Source organism: Suricata suricatta, chromosome 17 (assembly GCF_006229205.1).
Source record: "Suricata suricatta isolate VVHF042 chromosome 17, meerkat_22Aug2017_6uvM2_HiC, whole genome shotgun sequence".
Classification (NCBI taxonomy): Eukaryota; Metazoa; Chordata; class Mammalia; order Carnivora; family Herpestidae; genus Suricata; species Suricata suricatta.
The window spans coordinates 35,313,211-35,337,530 of NC_043716.1; the positions used below are offsets into that span (position 1 = coordinate 35,313,211).

The 24,320-nt window shown below is 41.6% G+C and overlaps 1 protein-coding gene across 2 annotated transcripts; it reads left to right on the forward strand.

The window, feature by feature from the left end:
* The first annotated feature begins 2,256 nt into the window (after positions 1–2,256).
* Positions 2,257–22,352, forward strand: CBX1 (chromobox 1). 2 transcript variants are annotated; one of them, XM_029927991.1, is made up of 6 exons: positions 2,257–2,473; positions 14,537–14,614; positions 17,077–17,253; positions 17,567–17,744; positions 18,330–18,424; positions 20,842–22,352. In XM_029927991.1, the coding sequence occupies exons 3-6, from the start codon at positions 17,114–17,116 to the stop codon at positions 20,984–20,986; spliced, it is 558 nt and encodes a 185-aa protein (XP_029783851.1). In that variant the 5' UTR covers positions 2,257–2,473; positions 14,537–14,614; positions 17,077–17,113; the 3' UTR covers positions 20,987–22,352. The 2 variants fall into 2 exon arrangements, with proteins under 2 accessions (XP_029783851.1, XP_029783850.1); XM_029927990.1 differs by lacking the exon at positions 14,537–14,614.
* The last annotated feature ends 1,968 nt before the right edge of the window (positions 22,353–24,320 follow it).

The following is a 24,320-nucleotide window of genomic DNA, read 5'->3' on the forward strand; positions in this document are numbered from 1 at the left end:
AGGTCATGATCTCATGGTTCATGGGTTCAAGCCCTGTGGCAGGCTCTGTGCTGACAGCTCAGAGCCTGGAGCCTGTTTCTGATTCTGTGTCTCCCTTTCTCTCTCTCTGTCCCTCCCCTACTCATACTCTGTCTGTCTCTGTCTCTGTCTCTCTCCCTCTCTCAAAAATAAATAAACGTTAAATTTTTTTAAAAAAAGAAAGAAAATAGTGATATTTAGCCTGGAAAAGTAAGACCTTGGGGGGAACGTAAAGGCTGAATTTCAATACTAGAAGCAGTATGAAAGAGGAATTAGGTTTACAGAACAGAACTGTGTGTAGCCACATACCCAGAAATAGGGTGGTATTTCCACGGGCAAGCAGAATTCAGCTCAATATGAGGAACTGGGGATGGCGGCATTTCATGTGGACAGAATTATATAATTTGGGAGTTAGAGATGACATCAAATGGCAATTCCACCACTTTCTTAATGAATACCATTGGTCAGATCATACACCCTCTGAGCCTTTTCTGTTAAATGGAAATAGTAATTCCCACCTCCCAGCGTTGTTTAGGAGTAAATAACATTAATCAAGGCCTTAACCGAATTCCTAGTCCTGGGATGAGCACTCAATAATAATAGCTTATATTATTAGAATTTATTAGGCAGAGAAGGACAGATACCATGTTTGCACTCATAGGTCTAACAGGAGAACAGGAGAAACCTAATGGAGGACCAGGGGGAGGGGAAGAGGGAAAGAGAGTTGGGGAGAGAGAGGGAAGCAAAACTTGAGAGACTACTGAATACTGAAAAGGAACTGAGGGTTGAAGGGAAAGGGGGAGGGAGGAAAAGAGGTGGTGGTGATGGAGGAGGGCACTTGTGGGGAAGAGCACTGGGTGTTGTATGGAAACCAATTTGATAATAAACTATTAAAAAATAAAATTAAAAGAATTTATTTTCTCATCATTGAAGTGATTAAAAACAGAACAGGACACTTTAGGAGGGAGTGAGTAGCTGAATTTTTGCCTCTTCCTGGACACCCACCTCAATGTCTCAGGAAGAATTGCCCTCTTCTTTGTGCTGTTTTAGCAATAGTATTATGATATTGTTGAGCTGGGTTTCTTGCATGACAATTCTCCAGAGACCTGCACATTGCCTGGCTCAGCAAAACTGTTCCATCCACACAGACTCCTGCATTCCGAGGCCGAGTACTATAGACTGCTTGCCTTCCCTCTTTACCTCTGATTAGGCGGATATTTGAATATTTAAAGTAAGGAAGAAAAAAAGTCATCTTCTGGTAGTTCTATTTAGTTCCTGATCTGATAGGGATAAGAAGAACAAAAGAGTTAAAAAACAAACAAACAAAAAGCACAACCAACCCAAACCCCACAAATCTGACGTGAAGAAAAGAGAAGGAAAGGTTGATCACCTCCACTTTCTGTCAGGTAGAAGGACATTTCATTAATTCACTTATTCATTCAACAACTATTGCTGGACAATTGTTTGCCAGGGACTGTACTGGGCACTGAGTATAGAGTGGCGAACAACGGGAGGCAAGGTTTCTGCCTAGACGGGAGTTTAGAAAACGTAAGACAGACATTAACTAAGTACGGTAAAGTGGGGTAAATATTACGAGACTGAATTTCCATGTGAACAGAGTTGAGGACGGCGATGTACTTGAAATCAGAACTAAACAGTTTGTCTCGAAGAATAATAAGTGTCTGTGTTTTGGGAGGTGGCTGGGTGAGGAGTGCTGCAGGAGATAAGGGGGTTCCTCTGGCTTGGCGCAGCCGGGGAGAAAGTGAAGTTCAGGAGGCCGGGATGACAACTACCGGCAGACCGAACCTAGTCTAAAGCGTCAGGCAGACTTCGAAGGGGAAGTAATTTAAACACTGAGAAGAAGGAGCCTTACAGAGATTTGAGGCACAAGTTGAGGATTACAGAGATAACTGGCGACTTGATAAAGGGCTGGTGAGAAACGGGTTTAGATTAAAAAATTCCAAGGATGTGAACTACTGTCCAGAAGTGGTTGACTTTTCGTACCAAGCATCTGGGGCTCGCTCGTAAAACCACAGGTTGTAACGTTCTAAGCTAGAGCCTCTCGGGCGCTTATTGCTAAAAACAAAAAAAACAAAAAACAAAAACAAAAACCCACAAAAAGTCCCCGAACCCCGCGCAAACTCCGCGGGTGGGCGTAGGGCGCGCGCAGCACTTTGGGTCTTGTAGTCTGAGATGGACTCCAAGTCCCAGGGTGCTTTGCGGAAGGTCATCGCTCCTGCGCAGTGCGGGCGGCGGGTAGCGCCGAGTGCGAGGCTCTTTTGTTCGTCTGAGGGGAGGGCCGTTGGCCGGGGCCTGCGGTACGCCGCTTCAGTGAGGGAGCCGACTGCGGCCACCGGCTTGTTGCTTTTCTGGGCGCCACTCCCCCGGCCGGCCAGACGCGACGCGCCATTAGCGCGGCACCGATTCTTCTCGGGCTCTTGGGCGCTGCTCTGAGGTGAAGAACCCGCTAAAGGAGGGGAAGCGGGGAGGGGGGGAAGGGAGGAGGTGTGTGGCGACGGTGGCGGGAGCCCCGGGTTGGGGGCCGTGCTCTTGTGGCTGAGGTTGGGAGCGGGGACGCACCAGGTCCCAAGCCCTTCCCGCGCGGAGCTTTCCGTCGGGTGCAGGGGGTCGGGCGCCGGGCGGGAGAAGGATGGAGAGGGCGGGGCAGGCGGCGTATCCTGAGCAGCAGATAGAAGCGACTCGGGGTGGGCCGAGCCCTGGCGGGGCTCTCCTCAGGGCCTGGGTAGACCAAGACAATGCTACGTGGTTGGGTGGGCGGCTGCTGGATTGGGCTGGGGAGGAAACAGTTGAGTAAACTGGGAAGGGGCCAGGCTGGGCAGCCTTGATGCGTGGACGTGAGTGGAGAGGGTTGACGGCTTCGAGACCTTCGGTTTCGAACGCAACCTGAGAGCGTTGGGTCTGCCTGGGGGCAGCCAGAGGAATTTCGCTCGCCGGGCTCAGGAGAAGTAACTTCGAGGAAATTGCAGTGGGGGCTGGGCAGCCCAAGGTTGCTCTCCTCGGGGAGAGCCTCTGCCGGATAACCTGGAGTGGGGGCTAGGAGCGGGAGGGACAGTGATGTGCCGGGCTGGGATCTGGAAGGGGAGGAGCTGTGAGGGTAAGTAGGGCGGAGGCCCCGGGAGTATTTCGGTTAAGGTGTGAAAGGGGCCGCCTTGCTTCCTGATGGGTCCTCACGCGGCGGGGAGGCTCTTAAGAATAATGTGTGCAGGAAGGATGAAAACTAGATTTCTTCCCTCTTCTCGGCTTTCCCCTGTCCTTACTCTTTGATTCCTTCGGGGAGTTAATAGTCCCAAGTGTAGCGGTTTTGTTTTGATTTTACGATTGGTTCGATTAAGTTATTCTCTGAGATCGTTACTGGTCACAGTGGCGGTGAAATTACAGAAATGTGTAGATGTGTTCATATTTCTGAAATGAAGTTAGTGAGCGAGCTTGTGAAATGATGTGGGAGGCGGGGAGACAAAGGGAAAGTTGGTGAGATCTTGAGATTTGTTTCGTGGGCTCTGGTGATTTTTAGCTGGCCTTTCTTTGTTTTGTTGGAAATTTTGAATACAAAATGAGCAATACTTCTTCAAAGTTTCAGATGAAGGTGTTTCAGGGACGGCCTTATTTGCAGACTTGTATTTGGTTTAGCTCAATTGAGGTGGAGTTTACAAAAGGTCAGTTGTACTGGAAACTCTGGCCACGGTTATGATAGCCTCCTCGGTTGTACTAAGAATCATACTAGCAGTGTGAACTAGCTCCGAAAAGGTCCAGTGTTTGGGAATGGAAGCATGAATACATTTGAGAAATTAGTACCTGTGTTTCTCCCTAAGTGCCTGCAGACATTTATATCCTAAGTAGTATCCTTGAAGGGCAGCTTGTTGGAACTGGTAGCACCTTAATAAAGTTTTAGGGCAGGTTCAGGATCTTCATTTACGATTTTCCCTTTGGTGCCATTTATCTTCTTTGGCTGCTGTCGCCTAAATTGTTTTTCAGTAAAGATGTAAATAGTGTGTGGCCTGGTGATTCTAGCTTCTTGATTGAAAGGGATAAGTAAGAATACCTTAGCCTTCTGTGTTTTTGACTGCAGGATACTGGTAATTGTCTAACCAGACCTCTTAAAAGAAGCAGAGCATGTAACTCTTGATCGTAGGGTTGTGAGTTTGAGCCCCATCTTGGGTGTAGAGATTACTTAAAAACAAATAAACTAACTTAAAAAAAAAAAAAAGAAGGATCTATTATATCTTTTGCCCACTTTAGGGACTGGGAAAATGTTTCTCACTTCACACCATTTAAAAAGAGAATTGATTCGTTTTTGTCATTTTGTCATAGTTTATCCATCAGAATCTGGTATATAAAACCTTTTTTATATACCATCTCTGGTAATATAACCAATTTTGCATTAGACTTGATAGATTTTCACTTCATATGTTATTTTTTGGAAGAGTTTTTGGAACAAAATTCTAATGGCTAGTGTGTGGGCTCACAGAGGATGGGGCTATGCTTCTTGTTCATCTCAGTGTCTGGCACATAGTAGATAGTTTAGATTGTTAAGTATATGGCTTTGAGATCCTTTCTTAGTATTCCATGTGCTAACAGAATGAATTAATGTGCATTAGTAAAATTAGTTTTCCTGTCTTTGATCAGTGATATTGGGCAGAGTGTAACTGTTGCCCTTGGCATGTTTGTCTTAACAGGTTGTTGTTGTTGTTTAAGTTTTATTTATTTTGAGAGAGAGAGAGAGAGAGAGAGAGAGAGAGAATCCCAAATAGGTTCTGCACCGTTAGCACAGAGCCCAGCTTGGGGCTTGAACCCACGGCCTGTGAGATTATGACCTGAGCCGAAACAGAGAGTGGATGCTTGATCAACTAAGCCACCCAGGCGCTCCTGTCTTAACAGTTTTTATACTCACCTTGGTGTGCAGATAGTGCAAGTGACCATTTTAAAATACCTTATGTGAGGCACTGGAGAGGCCTCGGTTCTGGGTTTTAACAGCAGGCTACCTAATTAGAATATTTTGTTTTATTTTTATTTATTTGTTTTTAAATGTTTGCTTATTTTTGAGAGAGACAGTGCAAGTGGGGGAGGGTCAGAAAAAGAGGGAGACACAGAATCTGAAGAGGGCTCCAGGCTCTGAGCTGTCAGCACAGAGCCTCACACGGGGTTCAGACTCATGAACCGGAAACCATGAGATCACAGCCTGAGCTGAAGTCAGACTCAGCTGGGGTCTAACACTTAACCAAACCAACTGAGCCACCCAGGTGCGCCTATAATTTGAACATTTTAAAACTATCTTGAAAAATCTTTTGGGGTCTTTGTAGAAAGTTAAATAAATAATGTTTCCAGGGACACCTAGGTGTCTCAGTCGGTTAAGCATCCAACTCTTGATTTCAGCTCGGCTCATGATCTTGCAGTTGGTGAGTTTGAGCCCCACATCAAGCTCTGTGCTGACCGTGAGGAACCTGGTTGGGGTTCTCTTTCTGCCCCTCCCCTACTCAAGCTCTCTCTTTCTCAAACTAAATATTCTTAAAAACAATTGTATTTCCAGATAGCGATGTCTACAAAAAAATTAAAAAGCCTCTCCAAAAATTGGAGAAGTTATTCACATATCAACAAAATTCAGATGTCAGAATTTGAATTGAATAACTTTATTTTGAGAGAGAGAAACCGTGTGCACTTCGAGCAGTGGAGTGAGAAAGAAAATCCCAAGCAGGCTCCAGCCTGCCAGCATGGAGATCGATTTGGGGCTCGTTCCCAGGAACCACAAGATCGTGACCTGAACTGAAATCAAGAGTTGGACACTCAACTGACTGAGCCACACACGCTCCCACTTCAATGATTTCCTGACCGAGGGTGGGGGGCTAACCTAATTTGTCTGTGGAATTGTGCCTTTCTCTTTAATAATAGCTAAAACATTGAGGGCCTAAGAAAACTGGTATTTGAGAGGTTAGTGTCAATAATCTGGTTTTGTTTTGTTATCTATGAATGCTTTGGTCTCTGCTTTTAATTCCAACTAGCTGGGACTCCTGGGCAGTTCAGTTGGTTGAGCAGAACCTGCTCAATTTTCTCTGTCCCTCCCCCTCCAAAATAAATAAACTTAAAATTCCAACTTAGCTGTAATTCTGGTCCACCTTTCTAATTTTATTTCACCTTAAACTAAAAGACTTGCAGGTTATCATTGTGTCCTACTAATATTTGCACATTCCTGTGGTCTCAACCCAAAGCTGTGTCTGTAGTTTCTTTCATCCACAACAGCATCCTGAAAGGGGATAACCAAGTTTCTGACACAGCTCAGATAAAATTTTAATTTGATTAACACACCAGTATTCTAGTCCTAGATCCTGGAATTCAAGGGTAGGTATTCCTTAAAAAATGAAACTCTTGCTACTGGGTTTGTGGCACAAGTTGTTTTCTACTCAGTAAAGTTTTCCATCTGGAAAGCATTTACCTCCCAAACAGCCATAGCTAACAAACAGACTAAAAGCAGTTTAGAAACATGAGTCAGGAAGACGACAAATTGAGTACATACTACACATGCCTTCACCTGCCTTTTCATGATTGGTATGTAGTTGCTAATGCTTAGCAAAGGTGTACTTCCTTTTTGTTTTCCATTTTGGGCTTGCAGATCAGATTTTACTGATCATTCTCTAAAATGCCTAGAGCTTTAGATTTCTCTTCCCTGATGTTCGGCATCTGAGATATCCATCCTTACCGCCCATATAGGGTTCAACATGTTACACGGGATCCAGACCTGTCTTTAATTGAGTGTCTGATAAAAACAGAAACAGACACCTTGTGGCTCAGTCAGTTGAGGATCTGACTCTTGATTGTGGCCCAGGTCATGATCCCAGTGTTGGGGGATGCTCAGCATTGAGCCTGCTTAGGATTTTCTCTCTCCCCCCCACCCCCGGCTTCACCTCAAATATTATAAAAAATATTATAAAAAATAGAAACAAACTGGACACCATGAGACAAAAAGCTACTTGGCTAAGTTGAGTAGGCTTCATGAAAGAAGTAGCATTTAAGCTCAATTTTGAAGGATGGGTAGGATTTTTGACTGCTGGGGTTGGATAGGTGCACTTAATAATGAGCAAAACCTTTCGTGGAGGAAATGTACAGGATATGTTCAGGTTATAGTTTTGACAGGAGTATGGGTTTTGTGAGGGAGTAGAGTATGGATGGTTGGAAGGAAAGGGTGTTAGGTGTTGAACTGAGGAGTCTGGTCTTTGTTTTGAGAAGGAGCCTTGTAGGAAATTTTTTAATGGTTACCTTTCCTATTCAGTCTACTCCGCCCAAACTGGTTTACACACCATCTACCTCAGACATGCCTCATTGCTTTTGTTCACTACTGTTCCTTAAGCCAAATTGCCCTCCTCAGTCCACCTTTTCAAATGCTCTTAGAGCCTGGCTTCAATCCCAGCTTTTCAAAATCTTTCCTGATCACCCTAGTCATTCATTCTTCCAAGGCCCTGTGGTGCTTTTGTGGCTACTTATTTTTGCTTATATTTCTTTTGCTAATTATTATATACTCTTACCATTTCTCTTGTTGAAATGAAGTTCAACTTGCATTATTCTCTATTTATACTTCAGGCCTGGCTCTGGGGACTTTGGGAAATTTTCTTTGCTTCATAAGCCTTAGTTTCCTCATTTGTGAAATGGGTTTAATAGAGTTGACGTGAGGATTGAATGCCTTTAGATTCATTAAGTTTCAAGTATTCAGTAAACTTTAGTTTTATCATGTCGTTATTAGTCACCGTTAAGGGAGTCTCAAAAGCCTCTGCTTCTTGTGTGTCTGTATATCCCACTGGCCTGAACAAATAGCTTCATTTGCCTGGGACTGAGAGGGTTCCTGCAGTTCCTCTCAGTGCTTTCGCCAGAGTGAGTTGGTCACCCTGTATTCACTCAGGCTTTTAGTAAATTCTTACTGATTTTATTTTTTTTAATAGATAGTATTGAAGAGTTGTAATTAGAAACTTTTATAGTTATTAATGCCTAATTTTTAAACCTAAGCTAAAGGAAAATAATGAATGGGAAAAGGAGCTAGATGAGAGAAGGAGTGATTTGGGGAGTGATATGATGCACAATAATTACTTAATCTAAAAGTACTTTCTTTATAGCACTTACCACAATATCTTCTTGTTATTTGTCCGTGCCCTGCTCTGCCTGCATATGCATGTATGCGCACCTCCCCACTCGTGCTCACTTGTCCACATTCGAATATAAATTCTAAGAGACCGGGGATTTTTGTCTATCTTATTCACTCCCTTTTCCCTAGCACCTTACACATAATAGGTACCCAAAAGATACTTGTTAAATGATGAATACTGTAGGAGGGTGTTCATAGGAAGAATTAACCTAAATCTAGTCAGAGAAGGTTCTGAGCAGGACATTTTAGGTAAGGGAATTGGTCAAGTGAAAGAATGGGGCAAAGGGCAAGGTAATTGTGATTGATACACACATAATGATCTAAAGAGATATCCATTTTTTTTATTTTAATGTTTATTTTTGAGAGAGAGGGAGATACAATTTGAAACAGGCTCCAGGCTCTGAGCTGTCAACGCAGAGCCTGATGAGGGACTTCAGTTCACAAGCTGCGAGATCGTGACCTGAGCTGAAGTCAGACACTTAACCAACTGAGCCACCCAGGCGCCCTGAGACAAGCATTTTAATGAGGGGCTAGTATTGAGAATAAATCTGGTCAGGAGTTACCCAGGCAAAAGACAGTGATAGCTTGCAATAGGGTAGTAGAAGGGCTAGAAAAATGTATGACTTGAAAGATATTTAAGATACAAACTCAATAGCATTTAATAAGAGGCTAGATAATGGAGGATGTGTGAAATGAAATCAAGGATGATTATCATTTTTGTCTTGAACTCAATAAACGTGCTATGAATCTTAGACTATTGTTCATTTAATTGGATAGATGGCTTTTTTAAAAAGTTAATATGTAAAAACTGAGCCTATGGAGGTGCCTGAATATCTCCCTCTCTTCCCCTCCCCTGCTTGTGCTATGTCTCTTGAAAATAAACATTAAAAAAACAAACAAACAAACCCTGAACCTGAAATCAAACTTTTAAAGTTTGTTATAGAACTTTACTGTTTGGATCATCAAAACTGAGTTTTGGCATTTACATTGATCTTCAGAAATCTTAAAATTATTTGCACAAATATACCATTTTGTTGACATTTTCCATTGTATTTAGAACTTCCTTTCTCACCTCTCTTATCTATCTTCATAGGAAGATATATTCCTTTTTTCGGTTACTATAAGAGCTTTGTTACTTTTATTGTATAGGCCAGATAAAAGGAAGAGCACTAGAAATGCCTACACTTAAGATACAGGAAATGTGATTTTTTTCAGTTTCTGGCAGATCTTGGTCTCCTAGAAATGAGATCTTGATTTCTCTTTTTCATAATTGTTTCCTTCATACCAGCCAAATCTGAGTCCTTCTTGAGTGTGTTTTGGAGTTGCTTTCAGGTTTTAAAAACTTAGCCGTGAATTTCAGCCATACACGTGGGATGGAAGTGCTGTTTTCTTATTGAGTCTTAATATATTGAGCTTTGGAAAGCGATCTTTAAGCTTGAAGCAGTAATCTAATGAAGTAGGACATAAATGCAAATAAATAAATTTAATTCTAGAAGGTCTAAAAGGGGCGCCTGGGTGGCTCAGTCAGTTACGCATCAGCTTCGGCTCAGGTCATGATCTCACGGTTCGTGGGTTTGAGCCCCGCATCGGGCTCTGTGCTGACAGCTAGCTCAGAGCCCGGAGCCTGCTTCGGATTCTGCATCTCCCTCTCTCTCTGATTCTCCCTGCTCATTTTGTCTCTCAAAAATAAATAAAAAACATTAAAAAAAAAAAAGAAGAAGGAGGTCTTAAAAGTTCACTTCAAAGGAATCAATCCTATGAGGGTTGTTATACTTATTTTGCTTATTAGGAAACTGAGTTATTCAGTAAATACATATAACTGCCTATAGGCATAAAGTTGTTTTGAGAGGTAGAGACAGGAAAGATACCATCTTCTGGTGCTCATATTAGCTTTCTTCTGGTGGAAGGTACTATATGAAGATTCTTCAAGCAGTGTTCTTCTAATTTCATTGCTAATACCAAAAAAAAAAAAAGATCTAGATTTAATCATGTTGAATGTGATACAGAGATGGTTTTGTTTTCATGAACATTGGTTAGTTTATTGTTCCAGTCTAATTCTCAATTGTATGGAGAAAGTAAAATGTTCACTTGCCTTTTCTTAGCTAACTCTGAGAATTGATTTGTATCTGTAATAATTTGTGTAATTTCACCTGAGGAATGTCGTTTGTCAGTCTTCTTATAGCAATGGCTTTTATCCAAGGATATGCATCAACTCACCTAAGGAGCTTTTTATTTTATTTATTTATTTTTAAGTAAAGGACGTCCAGCTTGAACTCATGACCCTAAGATCAGGGAGTCCTACCGATCACCTAAGGAGCTTTTAAAAATGCAGATGCCACATTCAAATCAACATTGTTTGTAATAATAGAAAATTGGAAATGGGCGCCTGGGTGGCTCAGTTGTGTGACTTTGGCTCTGGTCATGATCTCACAGTCCGTGGGTTCAAACCCCGTGTCAGGCTCTATGCTGACAGCTCAGAGCCTGGAGCCTGCTTCAGATTGTGTCTCCCTCTCTCTCTGCCCCTCCCCTGCTTATGCTCTGTCTCTATCTCTCAAAAATAAACATAAAAAATATTTTTGAAAAGAAAATTGGAAACAACCCAAATTTTCATCACTTGGTGAATGGTTAGATATGTGTCCATGCAATATGGAATAGTATGCAGCATGTTAAGAATGGAGATCTTTGGCGTGCCTAGGTGGCTCAGTTGGTTGAACATCTGACTTAAGCTCAGGTCATGATATTGCGCTTCATGAGTTTGAGCCAGAGTCAGGCTTTGCACTGAGAGCATAGAGCCTTCTTTAAATTCACTGTCTCCCTCTCTTTTGGCCCCTCCCCCACTCACGCTCAATCTCAAAAATAAATATTTTTTTAAAAAGGTTCAATGGAGATCTTTATGGAACAGTGTCAAAGATACAGTACGTCTTATTAAAAGGCAAGTTGTAGAATTATAATATCTGTTCTCACTTAATGTATATCTGGATTTATGTATAGAAACATAAATAGGCTGGGGTCCTGGGTGGCTCAGTTGATTAAGCGTCCAACTTCAGCTCAGGTCGTGATCTTGCAATTTGTCAGTTGGAGCCCTGCGCCAGGCTCTGCACTGGCAGTCTGGAGCCTGCTTCAGCTTCTGTGTCTCCTTTTCTCTATGCTTCTCCCCACTCACCCCTTGTCTCTCTCTCTCTCTCTCTCTCTCTCTCTCACAAATAAACATTTTTTAAAAAACATAAATAGACTGATAGGCTTTGGGCCAAGGAACTGTAATTTCCTATGTGAAATATTTTTGTAATTGAATATGAATACATTATATTACAGTTAGAAACTATATGTTTTTTAAAATAATACACACCCTACACTCTATGTAAACTCCATAGGTGATTCTGATTCTTATGGGTGAAGGCTCTCTATTCAAATCTGCTTTCCTGTGAATTCTTTCTTAGTGAAGGTGGTCACCTCACCAAACCATCATTAAAAAAATATATTTTTTAATGATTTTATTTATTTTTGAGAGAGAGAGAGAGAGAGACAGCGTGAGCAGGGGAGGGTCAGAGAGAGAGGGAGATACAGAATCTGAAGACAGGCTCCAGGATCTGAGCTAGCTGTCAGCACAGAGCCCGATGCATGGCTGGAACCCATGAACTGCGAGATCATGACCTAAGTCGAAGCCAGACATCCAACCGGCTGAGCCACCCAGGTACCCCCAGACCAACATTCTGAATGCTGCTTCTTACCATTTAGCTAAAAGCCCTACTGCTTTGGTTTCAGAGGTCTGTGGTTGTTCCCTTGTACTGACATCTGGAATTTGATCTTTCAAGCTGGCAAGAAATCAGTATGAGCTACTCAAAAACAAAACAAAATGCCTTATCTTCTGACACTGTACTGCCTTCTGCTTTCAAGTAGCATTGTTCCTATTTTCTAGCTTCTAACTACCGTGGTGGAGGGTATGTGGGTTTTTTTCTCTTGAAACAGCTATGAATTCATGATTCTTGCTTGATTCATTGGGTCACTATAGACGAATTTTGGTTTCTTAAAATTGGCATTTTCTCTGTATTCTCTCCAACCTACTTGGTAGGTGTTTAACTTCACAAATTCTACACCACCTAGTACTTGTTGATTTAAAAGATTCCAAAGACTTGCTAGGGCCCTAACAACCCATGTTTTGTTACTGCCTCCTGATTTAATTAACAATGAATACCTTTGTATTCCAGTAACCAATTAAGAATCATTGGGTTTTTTTAATAGCCATACCTTACAAGGTCTTTTCATAAAGTAAATCCTTTTCAGTAACTTCCTTATTTACTGATGACAAATTGTAGGGAGGATCCATTTAAAGAGACCTCCTTTCCTTGTACAGGCCAAAGGGAAGACTTCCTACAGATGTGTGGCTATCTCCTAGTTTGGTGTGTGCAGCAGGGCCCTTAGCTCAGCCTTGCTATCCTTACTAAGGTGCTGTGCTCTTTGTTAATTATGTGACCTTACGTGATTTATTTCTTGTATGACTTTCTGTTTTCTTGAGGTTTTGATAACATCTCAGTGGCTTGTTTCACAGGATGGTTTAGAAGGATCGAATGATGTAATGTGAGGTAGCACTTTTGTAAACTGTAAAGTTCGATACAAGTGTATTGTTTTTTTAGGCATCTTAAAATGCGGCACACCCAGTAAATATTTAGATAAAAGTTATAGCAGCTTAGTTAACTCTACTCTTTTTGTGTTTTTTTTTTTTCCACTGTTGATTTTTGAGAGAGGGGGTGGGGTAGGGGTAGGGGCAGAGAGGAGGGAAGGACAAAGGACCCAAAGCGAAGTAAAGCGGACTCTGTGCTGACAGCAGAGTCCAACACAGGGGTCAGACTCAGGAACCATGAGATCATGACCTGAGTTGAAGTAGGACCATCAAACTGCTGAGCCACTCAGGCTCCACATCCCACCTCTAGGTTTTTTATCTGCAACATCATGATAAGCCTTAAGACCTGTCCAAACATTAAGATTTGAGTTAATCAAGAACTGTTCATCCTTTGTACACTTCTTGTGATGTTTCATCATAAATTTTGTCCCTTTGTTCTATGATTATGGTGGTGTCCTATGATTGATGCCATAATTTGGTTGCCAGGATGCTTGGGGGGTGGAGTGGCAAATTGTGTTGATGAAAGGCATTTTTCCATTGTGCTACTACACTGATTAGCATTATTTTGAAATTTCCTTGCCAAGCAATTCCAATTGAGAGTCCTTTTTCCAGATATCACTGCTAGTGTTTAGAGATTACCATATTCAGGGAGAGGCTTTTCCTCTTGAAATAATCCCTTTGGAAACCAGAGGAGAATTGGTTTGTAATATTTATGAGGGCTCTTGGCTCCTCTAAAGGTTGCTAGATTCTGTGGGAAGAGTGGGTTGCATTTTTAATCCACTTCTACACCGATTTTAACAAACCCATTTATTTAAGCCCCCAGAGAACTACCTGTAAATAAGGGGAAACCTCAAATTGGGAAGCCTGGCTGAGAATCTCTAATGTAAAGAATCTGGTACCTGAGGTAGATGGTGGGATGAGCCAGTTAAGAAAGCTCAGAGAAGGGCACCTTGTTGGCTCAGTTGATTTCGGCTCAGGTCATGATCCCAAGGTCCTTGGGATGGAGCCCCGCCTGAGCTTGGAGCCTGCTTGAGATTCTTTCTCTCTCTCTCTCTCTCTCTCTCCCTCCCTCCCTCCCTCCCTCCCCCTCTCCCTCTTTCTTCCTCTGCCCCTTCCCCTACTCACACTCACTCTCTTTAAAAAAAAAACAACTCAGAGAGAAGCCAGAGTCTGTTTATTCTCAACTTTTTTGAGTTCTTTTTTATTTTTTAAAAGCTTCTTTATTTATACTGAGAGGGGTGGGGAGAGAGTGAGAATCCCCAGCAGGTTCCACACCTTCAGTGCAGAGCCTGATGCTGGGCTTAAGCACATCATGACCTGAGCTGAAATCAAGAGTTAGCCACTTTACTCAGCCACCCAGGCTCCCCTTGAGCTGTTAAGAGAGTGAGTTAAGCTAGTTAAAGAAAATCAAGAGGTCTCACTTTAGATTTCCCTGTTTGTGGGGTTTTCTTTATTTAACCTAAATGATTATATTCTTACTCTATTCTGTGATTCTTCCTCCTTGGAACCATGCTAAACTAGAAGCTGTCCTGACCCTTTTGGTTTATAGTAGGACAATTGGATGGGCAATATTCAGTGCTGTTTCTTTTTGTAAGACCTAGTAATGTAGATAACACGGGCCTTAAATAACTGAATTGTGAAGCCATAGTAGTAGAATGCCTTTCTTTTACTTTCTTAAATTTAATTACTTGGTTGAGAGGTTATTAGGGAACAGTTACTATTTTTGGATGGTCTATAACCCATTGTTTTCCTTCCAGCAATTGAGAAAGGGAGTATCTTCTAATTTCCAAGTCCAAATTAACGCAGGAAGTTGTGGTAACCTTTGTTATCTAAAGGTGATTGTCAATTTATTTTTCTCTGAATGTTAACCAAAAACTGACAGTGAATCCTGCTTACCTCTTCAACTCACAGTGAAAAGAAGCAAGGAATAGGTAGCACTTATTCTTGGGAGGAAAGACAGTTAACTGCATTTATCCAGAAGGGAAACTAGATTTTTCTTTCCTCACAAAATAACACTTGTCACATAGCCAGAATTTTGAAAACCTGAAAGCATCTCCCTCCAGAAAGAAGTACACACAGCATCTGAATCAGAGGCACATGAAGCTAGCCAAGAATTAGCCAGATTACATGTAGTCCACTGATTGCAAAAGTAAAAGAAGAGAAAATGTATGGCTTTTTCTCTAAAAGATAGAGGGACTGGGTGGGGAGTGAAGGAAAGCAAAGCAGATTCTTCAGTATCTTAATGGAGAAGGAAGAGTGTTGAAAAAATGTCTCTTATCTGAGCACAGAAGTATTCTGAACCCCTCTGAAGAGGTGGGACTTAGGTGTTGCCGTAGACCCCACTAAAATCGCTCCAGAAAACATTATTTCGTGCTACTTTGCAAAAGTTCAGAATACCTTTAAGTGGAAGTAGTGTCTACATTTTTCTTATCAGACATTGAACATCAGAAAGGCAGGAAGCATTTCTTACTCTCTTGAATCTTCAGTGTCTAGATTTTCTAATAGCTAAATGTTTCAGTAAGTCAGCATTGCTCATATGTGCAGACATGGGAATATCTCCATATAAACCAAAGCTTCTGTGAATAATATAACTGATTCATAATGATGATCCTGACTTCCATGAAAATTTGTTGTATTCCATATGAACTATATATAGATGGGCTTTTTCAAAAAGACATCTGTACATGTCAGTTTTAAAGTTTATTAAATATTTTATTATTAAGTAATCTCTATACCCAACGTGGGGATCGAACTCAAACCCTGCAATCAAGAGTCTCATGCTCTTCTCACTAAGCCAGCCAGGCACCCCTGAAGAATATTTAGAAGAGTTTCCTAAGGATGAACAACCAGTTTTAGCCCCAAATCAGCATTGTCTTAAAATCAGAGATGGTAGTAACTTGGCTTGAATTATCTGCCATTCTCTTGATTCTTTATCTCATTGTGGCAACTGTGATCCATGAGTAGATTTTGGGCCAGTTTTGTAGATCAATTCTGATGTATTGATATCTCATGGCGCCACCTACTGACACAAGTTGGTAACAAATGGCTGTAAGCCTACCAGCAATCCCAATTGTGTTTGAAGGATTAAAAATAGATTTATAGGCGACTAGAATTTTAGCACTGGAAAAAACCCTTAGAAGTCACCCAGCCTAAAGAAGTATTTTATAAAAGAATTAACTCAGGTTTTATTATCTGTGATAACTATCTCTTTTTTTCCTGTTCATTTTCCAAATTATTGCAGGGCCCCAGTTTAGAGAATTTCATGGTCATATTGGCATTTTTACAAGTCATTCTGAGCCTCAGAAATAAGCTAAGTAGAATAAGAAATGAACATGAAAGTTTCACATTTTAAGTTGGTGCATTCAGAAAAGGCCACATAAAGAAGCTTGTGGGTGCTCGGTTAAGTGTCTGACTCGATTTCTGCTCAGGTCATGATCTCTTGGTTCATGAGATTGAGCCCCATGTTGGGCTCTGTGCTGACAGCCCAGATCCTGCTTGGGATTTTCTCTCTCTGCCTCTCTCTCTGCCTCTCTCTCAAAAAGAAATAACTATTTATTGATTTATTTTAAAAAAATTTTAATGTTTATGTGAGAGAGACATTGTGTGAGTAGGGGAGGGACAGAACAAGAGGGAGACACAGAATTCAAGCAGGCTCCAGGCTCTGAGCTGTCAGCACAGAGCCCAATGCAGGGCTTGAACTCATGAGCTATGAGATCATGACCTGAGCCACCCAGGTGCCCCAAAAAACAGGCCTTTTAAAAAAAGAACCTTGAGACTCAGGAGAGGGTGTTTTAACAGTGCAGAGGAATGCATTGTATTATATATGCATAAACAAAGGGGGAAATTAAACCAGATGTTTCATAAATAGGACAAGCTGCTTCACAGTGTAAAAGTTGAAGTTTAGCAATATGATGGAAGTATGAATCAGGGTTATATGCATATAAGGTTAATGTACATACCCTATTTTTATGAATCTTGCTTTCAATTTTAGATGCCATGCTTTATAGTAAAAGGGGTAATGGAAACTTTATAACTTAGAATACATATAAAAGTGTTAGGTGATTATGCAAGAATAAAGGAGTTTTACTGTGAAATTGGTTGGTGCTTTTTATGAACTAACTTTCATATCAGAACATATCAGAAAACTTTATTTTATACTGAAGCCGAAAAGGCAGGACACTTAATATAAGCATACACTATTAAAGTCATCAATGATGTCCCTGAGTTTCTAACCATCTGAATATTCACCTAACCAAGAAAAGTGTGCCCTAATGCCCTTTTTATTTTATCACTTTAGCAGCGTCACCCTTTAGACCAGAAAGCTGGCGGGCACTATGGGGAAGAAACAAAACAAGAAGAAAGTGGAGGAGGTGCTAGAAGAGGAGGAAGAGGAATATGTGGTGGAAAAAGTTCTTGACCGTCGAGTGGTAAAGGGCAAAGTGGAGTACCTCCTAAAGTGGAAGGGGTTCTCAGAGTAAGTTTCATTAACCTGGGTAAATCCATCCATGTAGTCACCAACCCTCTCAGGAGTCTAGTAATGTGCAAGGCCTATAGTGTGACCCAGCCCTGGCCTCCATGGCTTATAGTCTAAAAGTCCCCCATCTCCCCTCCCACCCACCAAGAAATTTCAGCATTACCAAATTCTTGGTCTTGGACAAAATCTGGTTACTCACTATCATTAATTCCTCTTTTCCAAGGACACCAGCTCTCGTCATCCTGTGCGTCTCCTTAGTATGAGTGTCTAACTTTGAGTGGAAAGTGTGACTCACTGTGCCCTCTGGTTTCAGTGAGGATAACACGTGGGAGCCAGAAGAGAACCTGGATTGCCCTGATCTCATTGCCGAATTTCTACAGTCACAGAAAACAGCACATGAGACAGATAAATCAGAGGGAGGCAAGCGCAAAGCTGATTCTGATTCTGAAGATAAGGGAGAGGAAAGCAAACCAAAGAAGAAGAAAGAAGAGGTAAGGAGAGAATTTACTAGCTTAGAATTCCTACTGCTGTCAAAGAAACTGAAAGCTCTTTAAACTTCATGTTAAGTACTTTTATTCTGCTGTTTCTTGGACCATATCAGCCATTTCTCATTCCTTCTAGAATCTTAGATATGCTAATGCTTTCACAGTGTTTGGGAATTCACCCTAGTGAAGCCACATGATCTATATTTATTTTATCTGAGGTTCAAGAATTAGTAAGTGCAACTAAATTCCTTCCTGTAGAAAGATCGTTTTCAGTGTTGTAATCATTACGGCTGTAAGGTATCTATTTTTTTGTCTATTCAATACCTTAAAGTAAGTTGTCTTCTGAAGGTGAAGAAACAGTTGGGAACATTTATTTTGCTTGAGATGTATGTCCCTTCTTACATATGGGGAAACCTTAAGACCTTGATGGAAGAATCACTCAAGAATGCAAAAAGGCCTGTGACTTGGACCCAAGGTATTGGTGGAATATTGGCAAGAGTGTCATTATATTAATAAGAGAAACAGGAGTGACTCCAGTCTGGATAACAATTCCATATAATTAAAATTGTTCCACCCATCTGGTTTTTACAGTCAGAAAAGCCACGAGGCTTTGCCCGGGGTTTGGAGCCAGAGCGGATTATTGGAGCTACAGACTCCAGTGGAGAACTCATGTTCCTGATGAAATGGTGAGTCTGCCAGTGGCTCTGTGTGGTGGTTTTTTCTTCTCCCCATCTGTTCCATGCCAGAGGAAAAGATTTGGACCTTCGAAATACCAGTCGCCCAAGTGTGAAATCTTAAAGATGGCATAGTCCTTCGATAGTGACCCTCGGCCTGACTGCCAGCCTGGACTCATGAGTTACAGGTAGGGGCCTTTAGGATTCTCAGATCTTTGCCCCTTTTTTTAGGAGGTGGGAGAAAATCCAGAATGAAGAAGGTATGGGAAGGGATCACATTATACGGAATGTGATTGAACCACCCTCCCCTTCTACCACCTCCTTAATAAAGATCGGGCTGGCCCCAGGACCAGATGTTTTCTGTTAACTTTTCAGGGTTAGTTAAAAATTTCTGTAGCTGTTCCTTTGTCCTTGATAGAGCCTTTCCATTTTGTGCAAATTCTGTAATTCCAAGATCAACCAGTAGGGGTCAGCAAGTGCCCTTTTCTATACTGCGTATAGACCAAGGCTTGCTTTTTTTCTTCAGAAGTATAAATACCAATGGTAGTAATATTCCATGAAATGGCTTACAATTCTCAAAACAGTTGTCTTGAGAATTATGAGAACTGTAATTAATCCCAAGTTCTCTAAACGTCCCCTACTCTAAAAGGAAGGCTTTCTTCCCTTTTACCTGCTTGTTGAAAAATGCTTGTGCTATTTTCTTCCCCCTAAGTGGGTCTCAATTATTGTCTTAAAAAAATAAATATCGGAGTAAATAATTCCAAACTTCTGCCAGTCAAGGCAGCATTCTAAGGGTTTCGTCCTTATGTCAGTCTAGAACCTTCTCAGAAACTCGTGTCTACACTCAGTCTTGTTTAGAAGGCAGCCAGAGAGGCCTAACTTTGACACTCCTGGAAGCCTATGTCACAGTTAGCTGAAGCTCTATTTTCTTATTATGAATTCCCTAAGTGTTCACTGAATCTGATCATCTTTTAGTTGATGTATTGCTAGCCCATAGAAAAGTTCATTTTTAAGGTGCTGCATCTTGGGAGGGGGAAAGGATCAATACCAGGAGTTAGAGTCCAACTAGAACATACTTTCTGTCTGCATGTGACCATTCTGAGTTACATTAGTATCTCCATATTGTTTAAGATTATATTCCTTTAGTTGAATTACTGTTGTTTGTAAAGATTCTACCTGAATGTAATGTTATAGGTTGAAATAGATTGGATATTGATTATGAAACCAAGTTCATTTTAAGGTGGATTTTCCTGGAGAGTTGAGATACTTGTCCGTTTCCAAAATAGCAAATAATTTCTTTGCCACAAAATGATTGAACTTTCCTCAGAAGGTGTTGTATTGTCAATAAGGGCAGCCTGCTTCAGGCTCCCATACTGTTACACTCCTTTCCCTCCCATTCTTTTCAGTCCATTGTTCAAAAACCTACTTTACCAGCTTAGTCAATCGTGGTTCCTTGGGGCTCTCTGGCTTTGGTACCTGTTGCTAAGTTGTGGAAGTTTGGGGTGGTGCCTCATCACAGATCCCACTGCTGCCTGCCTTAATGCTACTGCTCCCATCTCGGACATTCCCAGTGGCGTCACTCCTAAGTCCCTTGTAATCTGTATGTGAATTTCACATTTTGAGACCATCTTAAAATTCAGAAAAATACAGAGAATTATGTAACAGTCCCTTATTTTCTACTTCCCAGTGTTGAAGCACCATTTCAAAGCACCTGGGAGTTGTGGAATATCTGTGTGAGCATGGCATTTGGTAATGTTGAACAGTGTAATCATGAGTCAGCGAGATCGTGTCCACCTGCATTGGCAAGAGCCAATGGTATTAGATCTTATTATTGGTATTAAATTCCACTACAAAGCCGAGATATCTCCATGGGGTCTTGGCTTGAGATAGTGGCTTTTGGAAGATTGTAGTCGTTTTTCTTTCTTTCTGTCTTTTTTATTTTTTTTTTTTAACGTTTATTTAGTTTTGAGAGACAGACAGAGTGCGAGGGGGAGAGGGGCAGATAGAAAGGGAGACATAAAATCTGAAGCAGGCTCCAGGCCTGTCAGCACAGAGTCCAGTGTGAGGCTCAAACCCACAAACTGAGATCATGACCTGAGCAAAAGTTGGACACTTAACTGAGCCCCCCAGGCGCCCCTAGTTTTCCCTCTGCCCTTCAAGAATCTGAGAGTCTTGATTTTTTTCTGGTGTTGCCGAGGTTCAAATGTGATAGACTGAGTTAAGTGACTTAGCTTTTAACAAAGTACCCAGAGAGAATTTTCAGCAGATCTCTGAGGATGTCACTTGACTAAATGCTGCCTAGTCCATGTTACCACCCTTCTCTAGGTTACTCTTCTGGAATTGATACTTCTAAAGCCCTATCTCTTAGGTGATCCAAGTCAATAGACCACCATCACCTGGTCTCAAGGTCTCTCTGCTTTGTTCTGCAGGAAAAATTCTGATGAGGCTGACCTAGTCCCTGCCAAGGAAGCCAATGTCAAGTGCCCACAGGTGGTCATATCCTTCTATGAGGAAAGGCTGACGTGGCATTCTTACCCCTCGGAGGATGATGACAAAAAAGATGACAAGAATTAACTCTCCTGAGTGCCAGCCCCTGTCACATCTGACTGTGGGTTTCAAGTGGGGAGGGAAGGAATTCTACTTGTCTTGGCACCATAGAGGTGGCTTGAGAAGATGTCCTTTGAAGAGCCAGTATCGTTTCTGTGCCCTACTGCAGCCCAAGTGCTTTAAAGCCTTTCCATGCCGTGTGGTCTGCACACCCATCCCAGTGGAGGGGAAGGAGAAGGGTTGCAAGGCAGCCCATTCTGTACTTTGCTGAGAAAGGCAAAGGGCCTTCCATGAAGGACAGAACTTGCAGAATGGGTGTGTGGGAGAGCAAAAAGATACTGTAGATCTTCAAAGCGCATCTCCACAACCCATAGCCTTCTTCCCAATAGTGTTAACTCTGCATTTTTACAGCGTAGCATGTGTGTAGTTTTTGGCTATTACTGGTGTATTATTTGGGGGTGGGAGGGTTAGGGGTGGGAAGGAACAGAGATGGGTAGGATCATTTTTGTTAAAATTTGGGGTCTGATTGGGGAAGTGGTGAAACAATGGAAAGAACAAACTCGTGGTGATTCAGTTGTGTGTCCAGAATATTTTATCTTTTCAAAAAAGGTCATTAGCAACCTAAATGAGGACTGTGAGAGACTTCAAAAGCTGTGAATGCCTGAAACGTATAAGCCAAGGTGTTCCCTGCCTGAGCTTCATGCTGTTCCCAGCAGAGGACTAAGCCAGTTAATAAGTTACCAAAGCTGCCATTTTGAGAAAGGAAACTGGTTGAAAAGGGAAAGTCTTTTTGGAGCATATGCAGAGGCAGATGGTTCTGTCTTAGAGGTGCTAATTCTTGAAACTGATAAGAAGACCTTTTCTTTTCCAGTGATGATCTTTTAAACATCAGCTTGTCCATCCAAGCCACTGGCTGAGGTATTTAGGGAGGGGAAGAGGGTGGTATAGAAGGGGAGAGAGTAGAGAAAGACAAGGGCCCACACTCTTAGGGTGGAAAAACTCTTGGAGCCTGTGTTTGAACTTTGAACTCTGAAATCAGTGGTGGCAGGGTTCAGTCACTGACAGCACAAGTTCACTGAATCACTTACAGAGTTGAGTGATTTCAAAAGCCCTGGTCTCAGGAGAAGATTAAACTTTCATACTGGGGCAGTGGTTCACTTTAAAACACAAAAGAAAACATTTTTTTAATCCTAAGAATTAACTAATCCCCAAAATGCTGTCTCGAATCAAGAGAGACATCAGTTCTTGACATCATCTAGACCTGTATCTAGAACTCCATTGTAAAATCTTTTTAGGCATGTGTTAGGTTTCTGTGAAAACTTTGTTTAAATGTAAACTTCATATCACATTGTCAGTTTTTGTCTTAATAAAACTATAGATTTATAATCCTTGATTTCTGTCTTGATTAAATACTACCCAAAACCCTTCTTGCCTTTCATAACCTTATAGAAGTTCAGCCTACAGTTGGATGGTTTTATTTCTTGAACACTGTAAACTTAAAAATCTCCTACCTGGCCTGAATCTTTGAGTGGTCGTATCATTTATTTAGTAAATATTTATGGAGCATTTACAATTGCTACAGAATAGTGTAAAGAATGTCCATCATTCTGTCTTCATATTGCTCAAACTGTTTATTTAGCACTCTAACCTCCTAGCACTTCCAAACTAGGATAAGTTTGGAATCATGGGTTTTTGAGTTAGGTTTAGTTCTTAACTCATGTTTTTGTAGATTTATGTGACCTTAGCTAAATAGTCAACTCCAAAATTTACAGGAATTGGTGTCATGTTTGATCACTGAATTAAAACATTATCTACTTTTTTGTTGTTGTTTTTTTTAAGTTTATTTTGAGAGAGAGAAAGAACAAGCAGGCTGTCCACTGTCAGTGCAGAGCCAAAGGCAGGACTCAATCCCAAGAACTGTGAAATAATGACCTGAGATGAAATCAAGAGTCTGACTGACGCTTAACTGACTGAACCACCCAGGCACCTGTTGCCTGCCTTCTTGACATGTTTTCTGCCTGTGATTCTAAAGCCAAAATGGGACTACACGCTTGTTATTTATTAAAAGGGAAATGGGATTTCCACTGAGATCAGCTCAGCTCTACTCACTAGTACAAAGCATTTGTTCCAAATACACTAATGCGTAAATATATTTTTCAAAAAGCCTCCTTGGGGTGCCAGACTGGCTCAGTTGGTAGAACATACAACTTGAACTCAGGGTTGTGAGTTCAAGTCCTATGTGGGGTGTAGAGATTACTTAAAATCTTTTAAAAACAAAAACGTCTCCTAGGAGTATGGGGATACAAGGTAAAGCGAAGCCTGGGAGGAGGCCTTTGTGCAGAGGCGGAGGTGCGTCCCTGTGATTGGCAGCATCAAAGCCATGAGTCAGTTAAGAGCGTGTGAGGTGGGCAGAGGTGTTCTGTACCATTAGATGCACTGAAATTAGCCCCCAACCTTGGTGTGTGTCTCGAGTAGACTATTTAGTCTTAACCTTTGGAACCTCCTTGTCCTTTCTGGTATTCCTGAACTCTCACAAAACCATACCATTGCCCTGGGAGGATGCTGAAATTGATAATGCACACAACGTTAATTGAAGTGAGGATAGAGTGTCACAATTTTGTCATCTTTGAAAGCCAGTTGTAACAAATCTACATTAAGGGTCAAGGATACATTTTTCTCAAGTACTTGTGGAAGCCACAAATGCATGCAGAGATGCTGAAAATAAAAGACACAGGCACAACCAGTCTCACATCTGTTTCAGAAATTATTCGGGAGCATTTCTTCAGGCAGCACAGAAGCGATCTGGACAGCTAAGACGGAGCTGCGCCATCCTAGACTCCTGAGCCAGGAGTTGGAGAGGAGCTAGGTGACTACCTTAGTCATTAACTCAAAAGGAGGAGAGGTTACTGATCTAGTGACAGCATCATCTGGGGTGACCTCCACTGACAGAGCCAAATACTTGGCTTCTCTGCTTTTCAAGTTAGTGCAGTAAGTGGACAGCGTAACAATACCACAGAGGCATTCTACCAACTGATGGTGCTCAGGAAAGAGTGTTTCTGCTTTTCAAGGTCATTTAGAGGTTTTGACTACCGATTATAAAGCCTTTGTTTTGTTTTTAATATTTGAGGAAAACATGAGTGGAGAAAGAGCAGGGAAGGAGAGAAAATTCCAAGCAGGCTCCATGATGTCAGCACAGGGGTCAAATTCATGAACCATTAGATGATGACCTGAGCTGAAATCAAGAGTTGGCAATTAACTGGCTGAGCCACCCAGGTGCCCCTTGACTACCGATTTTAAGTAATTTTTAATAGTTGAGTTTTTAAGTACTTATTTTCAGATACAATCTTCTATTCCAGAACTC

Excerpts from the sequence above, each read along its gene's own strand:
- CBX1 (XM_029927991.1), top strand. The coding sequence starts at position 17,114 with ATGGGGAAGAAACAAAACAAGAAGAAAGTGGAGGAGGTGCTAGAAGAG. Across the intron at positions 17,745-18,329 it reads CAAAGAAGAAGAAAGAAGAG|TCAGAAAAGCCACGAGGCTT; the intron begins GTAAGGAGAGAA and ends TGGTTTTTACAG. Across the intron at positions 18,425-20,841 it reads CTCATGTTCCTGATGAAATG|GAAAAATTCTGATGAGGCTG; the intron begins GTGAGTCTGCCA and ends TTTGTTCTGCAG.